The sequence below is a fragment of the Phytophthora infestans genome, genomic scaffold (genome assembly GCF_000142945.1).
Source record: "Phytophthora infestans T30-4 supercont1.41 genomic scaffold, whole genome shotgun sequence".
NCBI lineage: Eukaryota > Oomycota > Peronosporomycetes > Peronosporales > Peronosporaceae > Phytophthora > Phytophthora infestans.
Genome location: NW_003303718.1, coordinates 1,068,042 through 1,087,190, shown reverse-complemented (window position 1 = coordinate 1,087,190; position 19,149 = coordinate 1,068,042). Strand labels below are relative to the sequence as shown.

The following is a 19,149-nucleotide window of genomic DNA, read 5'->3' as shown; positions in this document are numbered from 1 at the left end:
TCCGTACCCTACAGCCGCAAATCCTGCCATGGTGCCTCTGAGACGAACAAAAGCGAAGCTTCCTCACCAAAGCGACCAAAACCCGGCACAACGAGCCTGGGATCAATTGGGGCTCATTTCACGGCGTCGGCGAAGAGCAAAATTGTGCGACGCCGGATAAAAACGTACGACAGTCGTGAAAAGATGATGAAGGCACATCGGGCAGTCGAAAACGTCAAGCCACCACTTCCAGTGAGGACGTTTGACCGTTGGGAGACTTTTCAAGAGGCCCTTCGCTCTTACGAGGCTAAAAAATATCTGTCAGGGTGGACAATATGGTGGGAAGCCTGGCCCGGACTCGAATGTTAAACGACCTCGTGATTTACTTTACTATTCGCTGCATCTGCGGTGCGCTTGGCGACTGCTACGCGCTGAGTTCGCTCGCTCCGACGATGGGATGCCCAAGCCCTTAGAAGACACGAATATCGTCATTCCATTATGTGGTGTTGCCAGCTCACCTAAACGGAAATCACTGGGGCGTCATCATTGTTAGACTGGCCTATCAGCAGGAAACGCCCAGCATCACACCGTACTATTACGAACCCTTGTGTAGGACGGAATTTCTAGCAACAATGGAAGCCACTTTCCAGGACACAATGGCTAAATTTTTACGGAACTGGCATCATGAGACCATGCAAGCTACTGATTTTCCTGTCGTCGAAAATGGCGTGTGGCTCAATGCGCCAACACAGCCAGATGGATCTTCATGCGGGGTGCTGTGTATCGCCCAAACATATGCAGTACTCAAGGATAGCACCGTTATTGCTAACGCAACCGTTACACAAGACGATGTCGCCATCATGCGACTGCGTATCATGTGGATAATTTTAATGCAACCAGAGGTGACTACGAAGTCAAATAAGCGAGCGAAAGCGATAGAAGCGACCGGTCAGGAACTGTTTTCAGCGTTTAAATATAATATGCATTCGTTTGTCGTCTTAACCTTTGTTACGTAAACCTTCTTATGCCTCCTTTATCGCTTTTGTAATTCGTTTACAAAGCCGGATCCAGCAAAATACTGCAGCACTTCTCGAGCGCCATAGCATACGATACAACGTATCCGACGTCGGGAGCAGAAGCCCCGGTAGCAGCAGCTAGGCTCATTGTATCTTGCTTTTCGCGTGCGAGTATAACAGCAATCTCCTCATGGAGATCCATTAGCTTTAGCGAAAACTTGGAAAGTCGCTCGAGCTTCTCCCCCAGTAGCTCGATTTGCTGTACTCGAGACCGTAGCAGCTCCTTGCACATCCGCTCCTTGTGGCTTGGTCGATCACTAGCACAATCTTCTTGGTCATGATTGTAGTCCGTGTGTTCAAATATTCCACGTTGTGTTTAGGATCGTAGATCCAGATTGTCTTACAGCCAAAGTCGACGATCGCTCCGCACCAATGGCTGATATCAACGACGATGTAGACTGGGATCAGGATGACGCGATTTTGGCTGACTGTACTCAGCAACTGTTCCCTGGTATCCAACAGTCTTGCACGGTCTGCAGCGTCTTGAAACCCAAGAAAAACTGGATCAACGACGTGCACTTGGGTGATTCTACCACTATGTTGGGTACGACTCCATGGTTCCGCTACCTTCAGTGCCGCCACAAATACGCACCCGTCACTAAGCCACATTTCACCTGCAAATCTCGTCAAGTCGTCAGACTGAACAAGTGTTTCCCCGCTCTTAGATTTCAACGACGTGTACATATTAATCATTTGCACACGCTTCAATATTTCGCAGCGGGTCTCTGTTTGAGGCTTTGTTTCGATCCACTTCAGCAGCTTACGAACGACAGATATTTTTTTCTTCAGACAATGCCATTCGTGCATAGTGTCGATGTCGACGAGAGAACATGATCCCACATCAAAAAATTGAAACGGTTATGTCCTCGTGTGGTGGTGTCCGGCCATACTCGCTCTGCCCTCTTGAGATGGCGTTCCTGCCGGCTGTTTGAGCTTTCAAGACGAGCTGCTCTGGAAGTACGTATTTAATATTCGTCTCCACACGTTTTACTGTTCCCGGAGTAACCACATGTCCTTTCGGTCGTTTGAAGACGGCATCATCATGCCTGGGGCAGATTGCATTGAACACGGGGTCTATTTGCTTCAGCGACAGTTTCTTTTGGTCCACATATTCACGCAAGGTGGACAATGTTATGTCTCCGTAAGTGTTTATCTGCTGAATAAGCGCCTTGGTGTCTTGAAACGTTTTTCGACGCTTATCCTTCTTTCCAAGCTTTTTTAGGTGGTCTTCCTGCAGGTTTACTGGCCGTGTTCAACACAATGTTGACTATTTTATCGCTCGAGTCTCTGTCTGAAACGTAAAAGTTTAGTCTCCGTCTAGTTCTCGCAGTTGAAGACTGGGTGGACCGTCCTTCCTTTTCAAGTTTTATCTCCATCGGCGAATCGGACGCGAGAACACGTCCAGCATTGGTTGTATTTTCACCAACACTGGCCGAATTGGTGACACCATCACCAATATCATCACCAGTATCACACGAATTGGTGACAATGTTATACCAATGTCCTCCGAACTTGCGAGTTCTCCACAAATACTTGCGTCCGTGTAGGATGGCGGCATATCATTGTGACGGGCGATCTTCTCCAGGTCTTCCAAATGGTTAAGCCAAACGTGAAAGCTTCGTGACCCGTTGGCTGCTATAACTTCGGCTATCCTCTGGCACACTGCAAACCCCGAGCGATACTTCTGATTATGACCAAGGACACGACTTGAAGGAGCTTCAACATCTTCGACGTAGAGCTTCTGTGACGTATCAGGAACACTTGAGACTTCTCCGTCATCTGCAAGCAACCATCGCAGCGGAATCGCCTCACACGGAATAATAGATTGAAATTCTGAATGTTGCCGCCGCAAATACAGGAGTTGACGGCAAGGAAGTAACACGGTCTGGTAAAAGGATCAACTGCAGGAGCTCTCATACAAGCTGACTGCATATTTCGCACCCGAGGCTGTAGAACTAGAGAGCGTAAAGGTATTTCCCTCACTTGAAACAACGTACGCCACTCCTCCGCTAACGTGATACTGACCCTCGACCAAATTACATGCGTAATGAGTAGCCCACTTTGCCATGGCGGTCATCTCGTCATCGTAATTTTGATTGTATCGAAAACTGACGCGCTTGATCTTAGCATTATACACGTCTTCTGCAGACTGTTGTAGAAATAGAAGATGATCGATACACTCATCCATAGGCATATGACGATGTAACAAGCCCTTGCAGCACCCCAACAGGCTTCGAGACGATTGTTTGTGTTGTTGTCGAGATGCGGAATGTTTTCGCGCTTAAACGTACACCACAGATCCTTGCCGTTTAACCAATTCTCCTCAAAACAATCCAGAAACGTGGGTTTTCTCGCACACAGTTTCCTCAGTGCCGACAGGTAATCATCGAAAAGACTCTCATTCTCCGCTCGAACCATCAACGTCAGGGTATCCTTCACGTGCATCCTCTCAAAACTTGAGAACCCGTAGTCTTTCTTGCTCACTTCTCGCTGGAGATAGTCAATAACGTGAAAGTGGCAGAGGATGATAGTCGCACAAGGAAATTCATCGCGCAGCAGCGCCAGCTCCGTGAAATCCTTGTCAATCACGATAACCTTCACATTCTTCCACTCTGCGTTGTTCTGCTTGAAAGCTCTTACTGCGCACTCCATGTTCAACCTGCTCTCTCCGTCCACTAGAGAATGCTGCGCAAAAGCTCCACACCTGAACTTGTCCGTAATCATGAAACTGAACAACCGATATCTAAAGAACGATCAGAAGGTGTATTAGTATTAGTTGGTAATCATTCGCAATTACTTCTACGATACCAATGTATTGGTAAATACAACACCAAATCATACGACGTACCGATTGATGTTGGTTCCGTAGGTCGCATCGACGCAGACAGCCTCCGGAAACTTACGCACCATCCGTCGCATGTGGGCTGTCTCGAATGTAATGCACGCTGTAAGCCCCGTAGATTAATCACGAAAGACGTTGACAGCGTTGTCACGACCCTCGCTAAAGTCTTTAAGCTCTTGAGCCACGCGCACGTTATCGTCCCCAGAAGTGTAGGTCTCCTTACGAATTTTAGCAATAAGATTATCGAACTTCCTTGGGTAGAACAACCTTTCCCGAGACCTCCTTGCGATAGCGCAGTACTTTCTTCTTCTTAGAACCCCCTACGTATATCCAAAAACGGTTAAATACGATTATAGCTAACTAGGATATAGAGACTCATTACCTTGCATTATCGTCCTGACGACACGTTGCGTGCCTGGCGAAGTATTTTTTCGGGCTTCTGCGTAGGTATAGTAGACGTCTTGACCGACGTCGTGGTTGTGGGTGTCCACGTGCTTGGTGACCTGAACTTTGTAATTCTCGTTTCCTTCCTTGATAAGAAAGGCATTTAGCTTTGCAGGGCAGTCGATAGAACGTATGTTGTGGTTGGTTCTTGCTCCTTTCCCCCTGGGCTTGAATGTCCACCCGTGCGTGCAGATAAGCGTTTTTGTATAGAAATCTAGCGACTCGTCAAAATAACGGGAGAAGTCCCACGGCGCAAGGCTACAGCTCGACGCTGTTTGTTGCGATCGACCACGAAGTTGGTAGAGCGGATCTTGTACAGTTGATGCGTCTCTTCCTGGTACCTATCAATTAAAATAAATATTAGCTTTTATCTCACACAGTAACAGAAATTGTAAGCATGACCTCTTTAGCTCCTCGTGGAATGCGTCCCAGGACTTGAACTCCCCGCTAAACGGGGGGAAGAGACGCTGACGCCTTCGAAATCCTCGAAATCCTCGGCATCATCTGCATCATCTCCGCTGTTGTGGTCGCTGCCGCTGACATGGACCCGCTTCTTCGTCTTCCGTGACGGCATCGCTTGCTGGTGAGTGCTGGTGCTGGAAGTGTGATGAGGGAGGATTTTGAAACTGAGTGGCCAGCAAAATCTCTAAAATCTCAAAATGAGATACCCTTACCCCGATATCCCGATAGCCAAACCCTGTCCTTTTTCGTTGCAATAGTACTGGTGAACATAGACATTTCCTTGTAAATTAAGGGACTGGTTTGGCTGGCCTGTTCTGGTATAACACGGTAAACTCTATTTTATAGTGTGGTCCACCACCAAGGTTTGACATACCGGGTAATAGCGCAAATCTGTTATTGACTTGCCTTGAGAGAGATAATGCACTTTCTATTATAATAGGTAAGGAATAGGACTACTAAAGTACGATCTTGTCCATAGTGATGCCAAAATGTACTTCGTCCATGTTGAAAGTAGCCTTTTCATCCAATTCACCATTTTCTAACGCTCGTTAGAGCTTTCCCAGTTGTGCTGCCACGCTCTAATATTTTTCTTTCTCAGAGTGCATTCTAGCTTGGCCACATCCACTGGATGATCCAGCACCAATTTGAGTTCGCAAGTCGGCGCGGTTGAAGCTCTACAGCCTAGTTGAAGACACATTTACTGTGGGTTTATTATTAATGTGGGTTTGCCGACGAAGGTCAAAATGCAGAACTAGTGTGAGCTATACTATTTAACGCACCCATAATAATGATCCACCCACACTAAATACCGTAATAGTGGTTGTCAGAGTTGGATACAAGTCGTATTTCCAAGGATGGATTGACAATCTCATTGGACAAAAATGTCTTAAATTCCAAGCGATTTCATCTAAGCTTTTTCTTCCAAGAGATGGCTTGGAATCCAAGAGGCTCATATTTAAAAGCGCACGAAGATCTTAATGAGCGGGAAGGCAGCGCGCGTCAAGAGGAAGCCCATCTTCCGGGATCGCGATGGAGTGAACGACGGCAAGTCTTCGCTGCAGGTCGTGTTGGAATGGCTGTCGACTGAGACAAGCTACAACAAGTGGCGGGGCAGTGATCGCAACAGCGGCAACACCAAAGAAGCTCTGCTAAAATAAATCGTACCCGAGCTGAACGCCGTTGGGATAACGAATCGCGCCACCGCAGACGTTCGTGAGAAAATAAACACGATTGAGAAGCAATTTCAGGAGGCACTTGACTTTCAGGCGCAAGCTGGTGCCGGAATCACGAGTGAATCAACCCTTAGCGGCGAGATTCTGAAGCGATGCCCCTACTACTACCAACTTACTGCTGTGTTCGAAGCTCGACCCTCCGCCCGCCCTCGTGTTACGTCGGACGACATCGGCGACAGTGCGGACGCTTCTGATATAGGAAGTGCGATTGTTCAACGAACAGAGAAGCGCCCGCTGGCCTTGGACGACGAAGCGAATTTAAAGCGACTAAAGGCAGATCCGGTGGAGAAGATGCTGGCCCAACAGAGCAAGACGTGCAAACTGAGAGCGGACAAGACCAGCCGTATGCTCCAGCTTCACGAGAACGAGTTTAAACTCAAGCAACGTGAGGTCCAGCTCAAAAAAGACAGAAACAAGCGTGAGAGTGCTCAACCGATGTTGAGTTAGCCCTAAACGGGGGCAACTTGAAGTTGCGCAGCGAGAAGCAGCTGTGCAGCTTCTGCTTGCACGCAAGAAGCTGCTGGACGCTGGAGTCTCTGTTGTTGAAGTTGACCGTCTGCTACCTACCTCGGCGTAACTCAAATTCGCTGGCCATTACGAAGATGAGAGCTAAAATGCTATGTCAAATGCTAATCCGCTCAAAACGTCACGCCTGTCTTCTGCTATTTCGCCACTGGGAGCCAAATATTTATCTTCGTCATCACCGTCAAAGTCAACTCCAGGTTCAGGCTCAATCCAGTCATCAGGGACGGGATCCGCAATAGCCATATTATGAAGAATCTTACACGGCCGAATCAACTCGATTGTGGCTTTAATTTCTGCTTTGGTTCGCAGGGAAGATCGGATTTTGCTTAGCAGAGGGAACCGGCGCTTGAGCATTCCAATGCAATGTTCGACACGGATGCGGACTTGGGCCAGACACTTGCTGAAGTGGATCTTCTTCACACTGAGTTGACCACCAGCTGATGTTTTGAAAGCGGGAACCAACACATTTGACGTCTGCTACGCAGAATCACCGAGTAGATATTGATCGTTACCAAAATATTGATCTTTGTTTTAGCGCTACCTTGCAGTTTCTCCAAACACGGTTGTCATGAGAGGAGCCCGGCCACCCCACGTTTCCATAGCGAATACGAGACTGGTCGTCACAGATCACCAGGCCATTAATCGCGTAGGAAGCTTTGCGCGAAAAGTAATCTTCTCCATGGTCTTGAGGACGTGTCAGCAGCGGAAAGAGAGTACCATAAATAAACCAATACGTTGTGGTAATCTAGAAGTCTTCTCGATTCCAGCAGAAATCTCCCGACGCTCTAATTCGTCTGGCCACATGATCACGTTGCTGACCAAGCTATTCAGCGCCCGTATGCACCGCTTAGCCAGCAGACTTTCCGCTGTAAGTCCACCAACCGAGAGAAAGTCAACCGAACGTCCTTCGCCGTCTGTGGACCCCAGGATCTTAAAGAGACCCAGTAGATGCAGCTCAACACACATCTTTGGCTGCTTCCCAGGGATGCTCTTGAACTCGGCGTGGTCTGAAATGAGGCTGAGCACTGCTCGGAAGTATGGTCGAGAGAGCCTAAATCGAAGCTTGAATTCTGAATCCGGCATGCTGGTGAGGTATAAATCAACTCTAGAGGGGGGGGGGCGCGGGGCTCGATGGCGCGGGGCTCGATGGCGCGGAGTAAGGTACCTCTTTGCCTTCAGCACGAATACAGAGCTGCAAGTTCGTCTTGGGCTTCATCTGCACTGGATTCGGCATCCTCGTCAGCTAGCTCCGCTGTCCAGAGCCGCCGGAAAGCACTTAGCACTCTCCTCTTCCGACGTTTGGTTGGCATCTTGCCGTCTGAGCGGAAGGGTCACCCAGCTTGTATCCAGCAAGCCCGGTCAGAGTTGGAGAACTGGCATTGTCTAAAAGTAAAGCTTGGAGTCGTGGCTTGTATCCAAGTCTGACAACCACTAATCTCGGTGTTAACTGTCACCCCCATAGATTATGCCGCGGCTAATATATAAGACTATTAATAATAGTACGGACAGCCCAACAAATGTATGTACATGTAGACAGAAAAATGGCAGTTCAACACATCGCCGCGCTTAAATAGAATGAGCTGGAACTAAAGTTTTGAGTTTTCTTTATTTTTTAAGCACTTAATTTGTGAGGTACGTACTTTACTTCAAATTAAAAGGACACTAACCCATTAAAAATGTTGACCAAGTCATAAAAAATAAGATAGCTTTAAAGCTTGAAAAATACGATGCCCTCCGTCTAACGCATCTGCTGCGCCTGCTTCGCATCCACGTGCTGTTTATACTTTCGTATGTTTCACCTATTGGAGCAATAGGAGACTCGAATACATACGGTAGTATTTTGGCGTTGGTAATATTGGCGGCACCAATTTATCATACTGAAAAAATCGATCAAAGTCAGTGAGTTTGGGTCAAAGCACTACATTTTGTAGATGACTGAATTATCTAGTAAATCTAAGTTTGAAATTAGAGCCCCCGTACTTCTGGTGTCTTTGCAGTCATCAATGTATTCGGTACTTGTATCGATACACCGGCATTGAAATAAAAAGAGGCAGGTTAATGCTGCTGCAGGGTCGGCATCTGTTTCGTTTTACGAGTAAGGATCAACCCATCGCATTAAATCCTAGTATGTTAGTAATTTGCTACTTTCAAAACGCCCGTGACAAAATAAAAATAAAAACGCTTATTTGTAAGATAACATCAATCCTCTCTTCCATTTGAAATATATACTTTATGTGCTCTGTTAGATATTCCACCGTACCTGCTTGTTCGAACGACCATCCCACTGCAATAAGGCCCCAGTAAGTGCTTCTTAAAAGGATGTCCAAGTAAAAAAGTAATGACTTATTTGCGCCAACTTATTCCATGAAAAGGGCAGTCTTGAAAAGTCGTTGTCAGATCACCTTGCTTATAAGTCAAAGAAAAAAAGTTGGTCCGTCACCAACTTTTCTGAAGGAGAGACGGCTTATGTCAAGGGGGGCTGGATTTCAAGAAGTTGCAGCTGGTGGAGAACGCCTCGAACTACGTCGCCCACGCTCCTCCTGGCCACCGAATGGAGCCCACAGAGCCTGGTGGGACTCCCATGGATGTCGACGATGGCTTTCTCAACGTGCAACACGCTGCGGTGAATGCTAGAGCGGCACAATATGCGATACATGACCGTCACGGTTTTGCTGGTGGCGAAGACGTCGAGATGGGTGTTCCTGGCGACGGGAGTGCAGGGGAGGCAGACGGAAACGCCGATGACGATGTGATTGTATCGATCTTCTTGCTGTTCATCACGCATGGTGCAGCGTTTGGAACACTGGACTGGAGATCACTTCGCGCTCCTCCTAGCGAACAAATTGTTGTCAGATCGGACTTTTACGCGAAGCTGAAGGAGCAGAGGTCCCTTTGGGCCTACCGAAAAACACTCCGCTGCATGCCGGCATCATTTGATGCCCTTTGTTCGTTCTTGGGGCCTTTGTACTACAGGAAGTACGGGCTACCAGGAAAAAACTTGCATTATTCTTTTGATTGGGGGCTTGCGGTCTTACTAACCTACTACGGAAACGGGTGTGGACAAGACGGTGATGGTATTGGAGGTGCAGCAGCACAGCTTGGGATGTCTCGGCCAGTTGCAAGTCGCTACATCAAGCGGCTAGAAAAACTCTTATACGGTATGATGGACGACGTGATTTACTTTCCGTCGCCTACTGCAGACGATGAGTGGGGGGCGTTGGTGGACGGCTTTGCTGGGAAAAATTCCGATTTTCCAGATGTGGCATGTGTATTTGATGGCACTCTAATACGGACTAGAAGACCCAACGACCATCAGGTAGATTGCTAGGTACTCTCTTGCTATCTTCAAATTGTGATCATCGCTCCCTCAATTATTTCAGGGCTTTTACGACAAGAGCGGCAAGCCATCTTATAATTGTTTGGCTGCGATTGATTTCCGCTACAAGTTCCGGTACATTGGCGTTTTCAGTGGCAGTAACTCCGACCAGTCAATGTGGAATCAGTCTGTGGTACTTGGTGCTCGGGCTCGTGATATTTGTCCTCCTGGAGTGAATTGGCTGGGTGATGCGGGCTTCAAGTTGTGGCCATTCCTGATGGTCCCTTTTGACGAGCGCGGTGGCAAGCGCCTCACGAAAAGACAGCGGAGGTATGATCTTCAATTTGTTTGTGCTATTTTTTATTTGATGTGCTTGAAATGTTTGCAGTTTCAATTATCATCTCTCTCAGACACGAATCATTGTTGAGCGCGTATTTGGAAAGCTGAAAGCACGTTTTAAGGTGCTTCACGGGGTCACGGATCGACGTAAACACGAGACGAACGCTAGGATGATATGTTCTGCTGCGGTGCTGCACAACATATTGATCGATATTGGCGACAAGCAGTTCAAAGGTGTGAGAGATATTGAAGCTCGGAAGCAAGCCAAAAATGATTCCAGGCAAGTGATGACAGCGTACAATCAGAACTGGGACAGAACGCAAGGTGAAGTTGACTTGGCGATTAGGAAGAGAAACATGTACGCTGACCGTTTCTACGAACGCGATAACGAGCATAAATGACGCTCCGCCAACTCCTGTCCTCGTAAATTCAGCTATTCCGTGCTTGAACGATTGCCTCCGCTCGTCATTTCCGTGTAGAGAATTTTGGTAATTTGGTGAAGACCAGAAATGCTTTGAAGCAGTGCTTCGGCTGTGGCTTGCTGTGTGGCGTTTGCAGTCTCAATAGACGCCGTGAGTTTGCTGAAAAGCTGGGTCATTTCCGAGTTATTCGGCGCTGGTTGATGGCGAACCGAAAGTACTCTCTCAATTGTCTCGAAGCCAGAACGAAGGGTATCGCTGACAGTATCAATGGGACGCTTCACACCCGTCGAATATTTTTGCTGATTGTCGCGGCGTTTTTTCGCCTTTGCTTTTTTCCTTGGCTTTAGCGCGAGCTTCACTTGATGTGTCGGAGTCTTCGGAATCAGACGTCTCCTTGTTTTCGTCGCCTTCACTCTGAGTATTGGCTACGGTGACGTTTGCAGCTAGACCTGACTCCGTGATTGCTTCTCCGGTGCTTCCAACGCGACGCGAGAATGCATCACACAAAAGAGGCCAAAGTGCTGCCAATTCGACACCTAGCTCAGCGCGATACTTCGCCTGTACTTTCAGAGGGTCACAAACCAACTTTGCGTGAGAAACGGAGATATCACTGTTGCTGCTGTCGCTTTCGTCGGAATAGCTGACGAAAAAATCAACAGGCATTTCAGGATACTTGCGCTGGGGCGACTCACTGTCGCCTTCTTCATCACTGCTGTTTTCCTGGACTCTGTTTCCTGTCCCCAGCAAACGAGTGCGTTTCTTTTTGTAACCGGATCGAATGTTGTTCAGCTTGTTCTTGAACTGCTTTACACTAACCCCGCGAGGTCCGTCATCCCCCCAAGCATGTTCCTGCAGCGCACGCTCCTGGAAAACGTTGATGGTGTCCTCCCATATCGCTCGAATTGTTTTTGTGTCTGAAGTTTTTTTCGCGAACTTCGCCAAGATGCGTGGTTTTTTAAATCGAGCCTCAATTGCTAGAGCAGTCAGCTGGATCGTCCAGTGCATGCTCTTCACTTCTTGAACACCATCTGCTTCATTTTGTGTGTTTGCTTGCTTCGCCTTGGACAACTTCACCGGCTTCGGCTTCGTAGACGCAGCAGAGCTCTTTGGCTTCTTGGTCTTGCGTGTTTGGCCATCTGAAGGGACATCTTCTGCGTTATCCTTGCTCGTAACTGGGCGGGAAACCCGTTTTCGCTTGGCTTTGGGAGCTTGGCCAGTGCTGGTAGTGCCGGTGATAGCAGCCATCGAGGCCTGATGAGCTTCAACAACCCTACGGCTGGGGCGTCTGTTTCTCTTGGGCATTCTCTCTGGTGTCAGGTCCTGTGCAGGCGAAGAAGGCGAAGCTTATTCTGCAGCGTCTTCGTCTTCTGAGTGATCCTCTTCATACTGCGTGTAGTAAGGTGGCAACTCTGCCGAAGATGGAGGTGCCGTGACAGCAGCTCTATGAACCAAGCGTGCAGCACGTACAGGGGGCACGTACATGTTCCCGTCCTATGTCATATCGCGTGCTGGTAGAGCTCCACACTGTCTTGCGCTGTCCTGGGAGCGAGGCATACAGGGCAAGGAGCGCTCCTGATGAGCACGCTTTCAAAAAGGAAACCAACTCTCTTTGAGCATGTTGAAGACATGCCGTTCGATAGGTCAGTCAAAAAGTCGTCTCCTGGCGAGTGAACATGGGGACGATATTTGGAGACAACTTTTTTCAGCGCTCTGATAAGTCGTGTAGCCAATAAGTCATTACTTTTTTACTTGGACATCCCTCTTATGGCTCGGTACTTGTATCGATTTAATAGTACCGGACTCCATGCTTTTCCGCAACCGATGTAAAATCCCCATCTATAGTGCTTCCATGAGATTTTACATGCGTAAAAAGTGTACTGAATATAATGAGCAGATTTCATTAGTTCATCTTAGATAGTATAATTTCATAACACGGACATGTTCAAGCGAAAAATAGCTCAGAAAGATATGATTTGACTAATTTGAAAGAATTGGTGCTGACGGTAATTACCATGGATCCCGTGGTAGAAGGAAATGCATGGAATCCGGTAACGACCATCCCACCGCATTAAGGCTTTTGGGGGTCCAGTAAGAGCTACTGATGGATCTGTACTTATGTCGATTTACTAGTAACGACCACGGCACCACATTAAGGCTTTTGGGGTCAAGTAAGTGCAAGTAATGGTTTGGTATTTGTACCAATATATCAGTGAGAGCTATGTCACCGCGGGTGGACCACTGCAATTCATCCTTGTTGGACTGTCCCTAAAGTGCCTCATATCTCAGTACGGTCAGACCTCCTTATTTGAACCTCTATAACTGACCACGTGCTCTTTACTTGAATGTAGTATCTCAACGCAAACGAGACTATATGAGTTTCATTAAACCAGCCCGTCTAATTGACTAAAGCGCTCTCGATTCGCTAAATGACAGTCACGACCGCAGGTAAAACTCTCTATCTGGGCAGGTGACCATCCGCCAGCCGTAGAATCTTCCCAACTTTTTAAATTCCAACTGAATCCCGTCAATCGTCTTTTTATAACCCTCGCTCACACCATGACACCGCCACACTCAGCTTCGCTGACTCTAGACGGGAAACTACAAGTATGCTTAAGGTCCCAGCGCAATCCACAGTTGAAGAATGTCGAGCTGCTCTAGTGGATCCGTTCAACTGTCAAAACGTCGGTGAGTGACAGCACCTACGACGCATCCGTAACAAACAACCAGCGCACTTCTACAGCGCAAATGCGATTGCTACGCGGCGCCGCCTCGTGAAGCTCTCTGAGTTAGAGCGTCAGATCGTCGATTGTTTTCACCACAGTGAGAAGGACAAAATCATCTCAGACAACATATTACTGCTTGAAGCTGCTTTTTAAAGCCAGTCTTGGTATCGGCAATGATCAGCTACGACAAAGTAGCGGGTGGCTACAGAAGTTCAGAACCCGCAATGGTATCTCTTTGAAGCGTTTGCACATGAAGGCGGACAGCTCTAGCGGGCTAGAAGTGCGCTCGGCGCGCTACACACTGCAGGAAGTGACTTGCAACTACAAATCAGACGACATCTGGAACTTCGATGAGAATGCGCTGTTCTATCGCCTAGCTCCCAACCAGACATTGGCAGAAAATAAAGAAACGCGATAAAGCTCGTATCACAATAGCATTATGTTGTAATGTACCGGGTACGCACAAGTTAGACCCGGTCGTGATTGGCACAGCAAAAAAAACCACGTTGCTTTAATGGCGGGAGTGCTCGTGCGCTAAACGGCAAGACTGTTCAATACTACAATAGCACAATAGCATGGATGACAGTCCGAATATTTTCCGAGTGGGTACAAAGTTTCAACTTAAAAATGGCTTTTCAAAATCGCAAGGGTCTGCTGCTGATTGCCAATGCCTCGAGTCACAAGATGACCTGGTCATTTTCAAACATCGAGATACTCTTTCTTCCTCTTAAACTAACGTCGCCTGTCCAGCCTTTGGATCAGGTTGAGTTATATAAATCTGTGTAATTACAGTACGGTGAGCTAGTTGCTGTAGTACCAAGGACTGACACTCATATTTTTTCTACTTAGGAATAATTCGTTCATTTAAGGCTTAATATCCGTGTCGATTTGTCCGCTGGTGCTTAGACGCAATGGAGGGTGGCATCAAATGAAAGTTGAGCATGCTGTTAGTTTGATCTGTGGAAGGACACCGTATATTGAGAAGTGAGGCTTTTTATCTAACCTTCTTACCTGCGCTCTCGCGCTTTCAACAGTGTTCTCACCATCCGCAAGAGTGGCGGCCGACTCCAGTTACAGGACCGCGGTTACACCAGTGTAACCTCATGCACAATTCTAACACTCCTCCTCGGCCGTCGCTCGCTACGCTTTCTTCAAGTTGAAGATCTCCCGTAGCTCGGCCATCCTCGGCACCGGAAGCGCCTTAGTTAAGAGGTCCGCCATCATAAGACGCGACTCAACGTACTCGGGTTTCACGATCCCCGTTCTCGCGAAGTCGCACACAAATTTGATGCGGATGTCTACGTGTTTGGCGCTCGCTGTGCTGTCCTTGGATTCCAGCTGCCCGATGGCTGCCTGGTTGGCCATGTACATCGCCATGTGCCGCACCGCCTCGAATTCCAGCTCACACACAAGTTCCCGCAATGCAAGCAGCTCTCGTCCAACGTGTGATGCTGAGATAAACTCGGCCTCCATGGTGGAGAGCGAGACACCCGTCTACTTCTTGCAGATTCACTGTACTATCGCGCCGTCCATGGTGATGACTCCTCCAGTTACTGACTTTCTGTCGCTTTTGTCCGCAGCGAAGTCCAAGTCGCTCCAGCGCTCGATCCTGATCCTCTGGTCTTCGGTCACGTCGACGTGCATCCCCAACTTGAGATGCTTCGTGTCTTTCAGATAGCGCGCGATCCTCTTTGCAAGCATCCAGTCGATCGTTGACGGCTGGTCAGGATTTTCCTAGCCAAGAACAAGGACGTAGCGGCGCAAAAGTTTAAGCACTTCATGGTCTTCTTCGAGAGGCAGCTCAACTGTCGCATTCACGTGCTGCGCACCGACGGCGGAGAAGAGTACAAGACTTTGGACTTATTCTGCAAGGACACCGGCATTGCTAGACAAGTTAGCGAGCCCCGCAACCGGGCCAGCAACGGCAAGGCGGAGCGCATGCACCGTACCGTAATGAACATGGTGCGTAGCATGGTGTTTGCGTGCGAATTACCTTTGAGCTTCTGGGGGGACGCCGCGGAGTACGCCGCGTATATCTTGAACCGGAGTCCAAGCAAGGGGAACCCAGGCTTAAAGTCGCCGCTGCAGATGCTCACAAAGAGCACGCCGGACCTCGGCGTCATTGTGGTGTTTGGCTCCCCGTGCACCGTGCACCAGGACGCCAAGAACAAGTCGTTGGGTGAGCGCGGGAAGCCCGGTATGATCATCGGCAAGAGCGACGAGATGAAGGGGTACAGGGTCTATATCCCGAAGGACAAAGTGGTGGTCGTCACCCAGCATGTCAGTAGCGTGGAGATCCTCATGGACGTGCAGAACGAGTAGCTGAGGCGCGTGTATCTGGAGGACTCGGACGAGTCCATGACGGAAGATGCCGCCACTGAGACGCAAGGACCCGTAGCGGCGCCAAAGCCAAAGTCGAAGCGTCGTGCGAAGAGTCGGTGGACTCGAGAGAAGCACCAGACTAGGTTGGCATCTCGAAAGGCAGCAGTGGCTGCAGAAGAGAAGAGCAATGGAGACGGTCAGCCTGACGGCAACGCGGCCGCGGGCCTCGATGTGGTAAATAGCGTGCGAGAACCAGATCCGAAGAGCTACGCGCATGCGATGAAGAGCCAGCTCAGGAACAAGTGGACCATAGAGATGGTTGAGGAGCTTAGAGCGCTCGAAGAGAACGGGGTGTGGACAGTGGCGATACCGCCTACGGGCAGCCATGTGTTGCACACAAAATGGGTCTTTAAGACCAAGACGAATGCCGATGGAGCCATCGAGCGATTCAAAGCACGGCTGGTGGCATGCGGAAACGAGCCGTTGTTCGGTATCGACTACGGGCTCACGTTTGCCGCGGTGATGGATTTGAGCACTGTCAAGGTGATATTGGTGTTGCGCGGCGCTGGGGCGTGCCTGCGAGGCACGGGGACATCCCCAACGCGTACGTGAAGACCGAGAAGGAGCAGCACCTGGAGATTTACCTGGTCATCCCGAAGAAAATGGAGATCCGGAGGAAGTACTGCGGTCGTTCAACGTGAGAAACAGCACCAAGCTGGCACTACGGCGGAAGAAGTCACTGTACGGCTTGAAGCAAGCCGGACGGTTGTGGAGTAAGCTGCTCCACGCCAAACTCGAGAAGCTCGGGTTCACGCGCTGCGTCGCGGACAGGTGCTTGTACTACAAGAGGCAGGGCAGTAAGATGACGATCGTGGCCGAATACGTGGACGACCTTCTGGTCACCGCGTCCGTCTCCAGCTTAGTCGAGAAGCTCTTCTCGGAAATGAGTACTCTGTCCATCAAGGATTTTGGCGAGGCGAGGAAAGTTTTCGGCATGCGTGTGGAGCTGGATCAACAGGGAGACTACAATCGCGACCAGCAGACAGTCATCGAGGAGCTGCTGGAATAACACGGGCTCGCAACGGCGAACGGTGTCAGGGCGCCAATCGGAGAAGAAAGTAACGAGGTGGAGCCCAAGAAACTGGAGCTGCTACCGAAGATAGCCGCCCGCGGACAACCGACGATCCGAGGATTCCAATCACTCGTAGGTAGCCTGCTCTGGGTCGCGCGGTGTACAAGGCCAGACATTAGCTTCGCCGTTCACAAGGCGACGCGACGCACGCAGTTCGTGCGATGGTCAATAACGTTGATCATATACCTGTTCCCGAGCCGGTCAAGTGGCGTCACCGGGCCCTTCAGGTCGGAGCAAACGACGCCACCGATGACGTCGGTGGGCGAGTTGTGTCCTTGCGCGGTCTGTTTATTCTTCGTTTGTTTACGTTGCGCACAGGTTAAGCAGTTTGCGCGCTTCTCGTCGGTCAGTGAGATCACCGACGCCGGGTCCCTCGCCATGCGCAGGATCGTGTCGTAGCTGAGGTGCCCTAGTCTGCGGTGAAAGTGCATCAGCGTACCAGTCTGTACGTCCGGTCCCTTCTCGTCTTAACTCTCTGCCAGCACAGCCACAAGCACGCTCCACGCGCTCTGCCGGCTGCTGTGGCCTCCGGTGCGGACGGCTAGCACGTTGCCGCATCTCTCCACGTCGATCACCGCTGGTCCGCCGCTCTTGGCGGCTATCACGCGGTTCAGGCCCCGATACACGATCCTGTAGCTCTTCTTTTCCAACCGCCAATACGAAATAATGTTCCTCTCCAAGCTCTTCGCGTACTCCACATCTAACAGTAGCACCTTGGTCTGTTTCCCCATCGCCGTGGTTTCCAGCATCACACTGCCACGCTTGGTTATTTTCAGTGCTCCTTCATTAGCGGCACACTCGCTGTCAAAATCCTCGGCGTTCTCCAGCAGGCTCTCATCGTTTACAAGATGGCGTCCCGACCCAGTGTCGAGAATCCACACGCCCTTGTCGTTGGTCGTACTGCCCATTGCCAAGACGAAATCGGCGCCCCCTCGTCGGTCGCCCTCCTTGAGTCCGTCTGGGCACGATGCCTTTAGGTGGCCCACCTTGCCGCACTTGAAACACTTCCTATTGTCCACGCGGGCTTCGCGTACATCGCTCACGACATCGCGCCCTAGATGTTTGCCACGTAGCTCTATCTCAGTCGACTGCGCGAAGTGAGCCAGCTCCTCCGCTTGCCGAAGGTAATCCGTGCGTCCGAGGTTTAACTTGGATAACATTGACACTCTCATCGCAGGACCCGCGTAGTGCACGATGTTGTCGAGTACCAAATTGTCGGCGCCTCCACACGCCTCGCTGACGGCCACCAAATAAAGGTAGTGCTCCGTTCAGCTACGCTTTGCATTCTTCTACGCCGTGAACATCTTCATGCTCTGCGCCGGCGTTATTTTCGTCGCGAAGGTGTGCAGCAATCGCTGCATCGCGTGCTCTAACGTCGGTTCCTCGCCCCACCAGCCTTCAACCTGCTGGTTGTAGTAACGCTCGGCCATGTCGGTGAGGTGGTGTCCCAGAATATCCACCTTCATCTCCTCTGTCCACTGGAAACCGCTCGCGCGCTCCGCGAACTGTATCTACCGAACAAACCTTTTGCCCCACGACAAAAAAATGCTATCGAGACCTTGGTAGAGCTCCTTGCCGTCGAAATGCCGAATCACGAGCTTACGCTGACGCGTGTCAGACACTCGAGGAAAGTTGGTCACCGGTGCATTCATTCCTTGCTGCATACCTGGAGGTTGCACAGGTAGCTGTGGCTGCCGAGGTGGCACGTAGTGCTGAGGTAGCGCTGGCTGCGGTGCTTGCGCCATCTCTACGTTCGCGGCTGCGTTCTCGTACCCGTACACACGCTGCTTCACCCCGAAGTACGTGGCCGGGAATACTGACTGGTTACGCGGTGGGAACGTCTGGTCCAAAGCCTGGCGATCCATCGCTCGTCCAACCGATGGCAGAGCCGAAGCCACTTGACTCGCGGTCCGACAACCGCTCTTTGTCCTCTTACCGCTTCTGCGAGGCTTCCAGGCGCTCCATGCGCCCCGCTAAGTCCGTGAGCAAGTCCAGCAGCTTCTCCTGCGGGTCCTTGGCCTTGGGGTAGCTTTTTGACTTCATCAACGTCTCCGTACTGGGCCGTCGTCTCTCTCTTGGGGCGACCTCCTTGGCTTCCGAAGTCCCTGGAGCTCCGCTCTTGACTACGGTGTAAACAGTTGGGCTCATAACCCTGTTAGTTTGATCTATGGAAGGACACCGTGTATTTAAGAAGGGAGGCTCTTTTATCTAAACCTTCTTACCTGCGCTCTCGCGCTTTCCCACAGTGTTCCTCACAATCCGCAGGAGTGGGGGGCGGACTCCGGTTTACGGGACCGGCGGGTTACACCAGTGTAAACCTCCTGCACCATTCTAA

At 50.0% G+C, this 19,149-nt stretch overlaps 4 protein-coding genes across 4 annotated transcripts in view; 3 read left to right on the top strand and 1 right to left on the bottom strand.

Moving 5' to 3' along the window:
- Window positions 1-452, top strand: part of PITG_16125 (uncharacterized protein) — a gene marked incomplete at both ends in the record, with an annotated part of 1,721 nt that extends 1,269 nt beyond the window's left edge. The window contains one exon of the mRNA XM_002897850.1: window positions 305-452. Coding sequence (XP_002897896.1) covers window positions 305-452 — 148 coding nt within the window. The remainder of the gene's footprint in view (window positions 1-304) is intronic.
- Window positions 453-5,780: 5,328 nt separating this feature from the next.
- On the top strand, window positions 5,781-6,482 carry PITG_16124 (uncharacterized protein; the record flags this gene model as incomplete). The annotated part of the gene is made up of 2 exons (XM_002897849.1): window positions 5,781-5,916; window positions 6,010-6,482. The coding sequence occupies 2 exons, from the start codon at window positions 5,781-5,783 to the stop codon at window positions 6,480-6,482; spliced, it is 609 nt and encodes a 202-aa protein (XP_002897895.1).
- Window positions 6,483-6,644: 162 nt separating this feature from the next.
- On the bottom strand, window positions 6,645-7,643 carry PITG_16123 (uncharacterized protein; the record flags this gene model as incomplete). The annotated part of the gene is made up of 4 exons (XM_002897848.1): window positions 6,645-6,853; window positions 6,935-7,034; window positions 7,120-7,305; window positions 7,371-7,643. 4 exons carry the CDS (start codon window positions 7,641-7,643, stop codon window positions 6,645-6,647), a joined length of 768 nt encoding a protein of 255 aa, XP_002897894.1.
- Window positions 7,644-9,723: 2,080 nt separating this feature from the next.
- Window positions 9,724-10,465, top strand: PITG_16122 (uncharacterized protein; the record flags this gene model as incomplete). The annotated part of the gene is made up of 4 exons (XM_002897847.1): window positions 9,724-9,876; window positions 9,941-10,140; window positions 10,265-10,337; window positions 10,385-10,465. 4 exons carry the CDS (start codon window positions 9,724-9,726, stop codon window positions 10,463-10,465), a joined length of 507 nt encoding a protein of 168 aa, XP_002897893.1.
- Window positions 10,466-19,149: the final 8,684 nt, after the last annotated feature.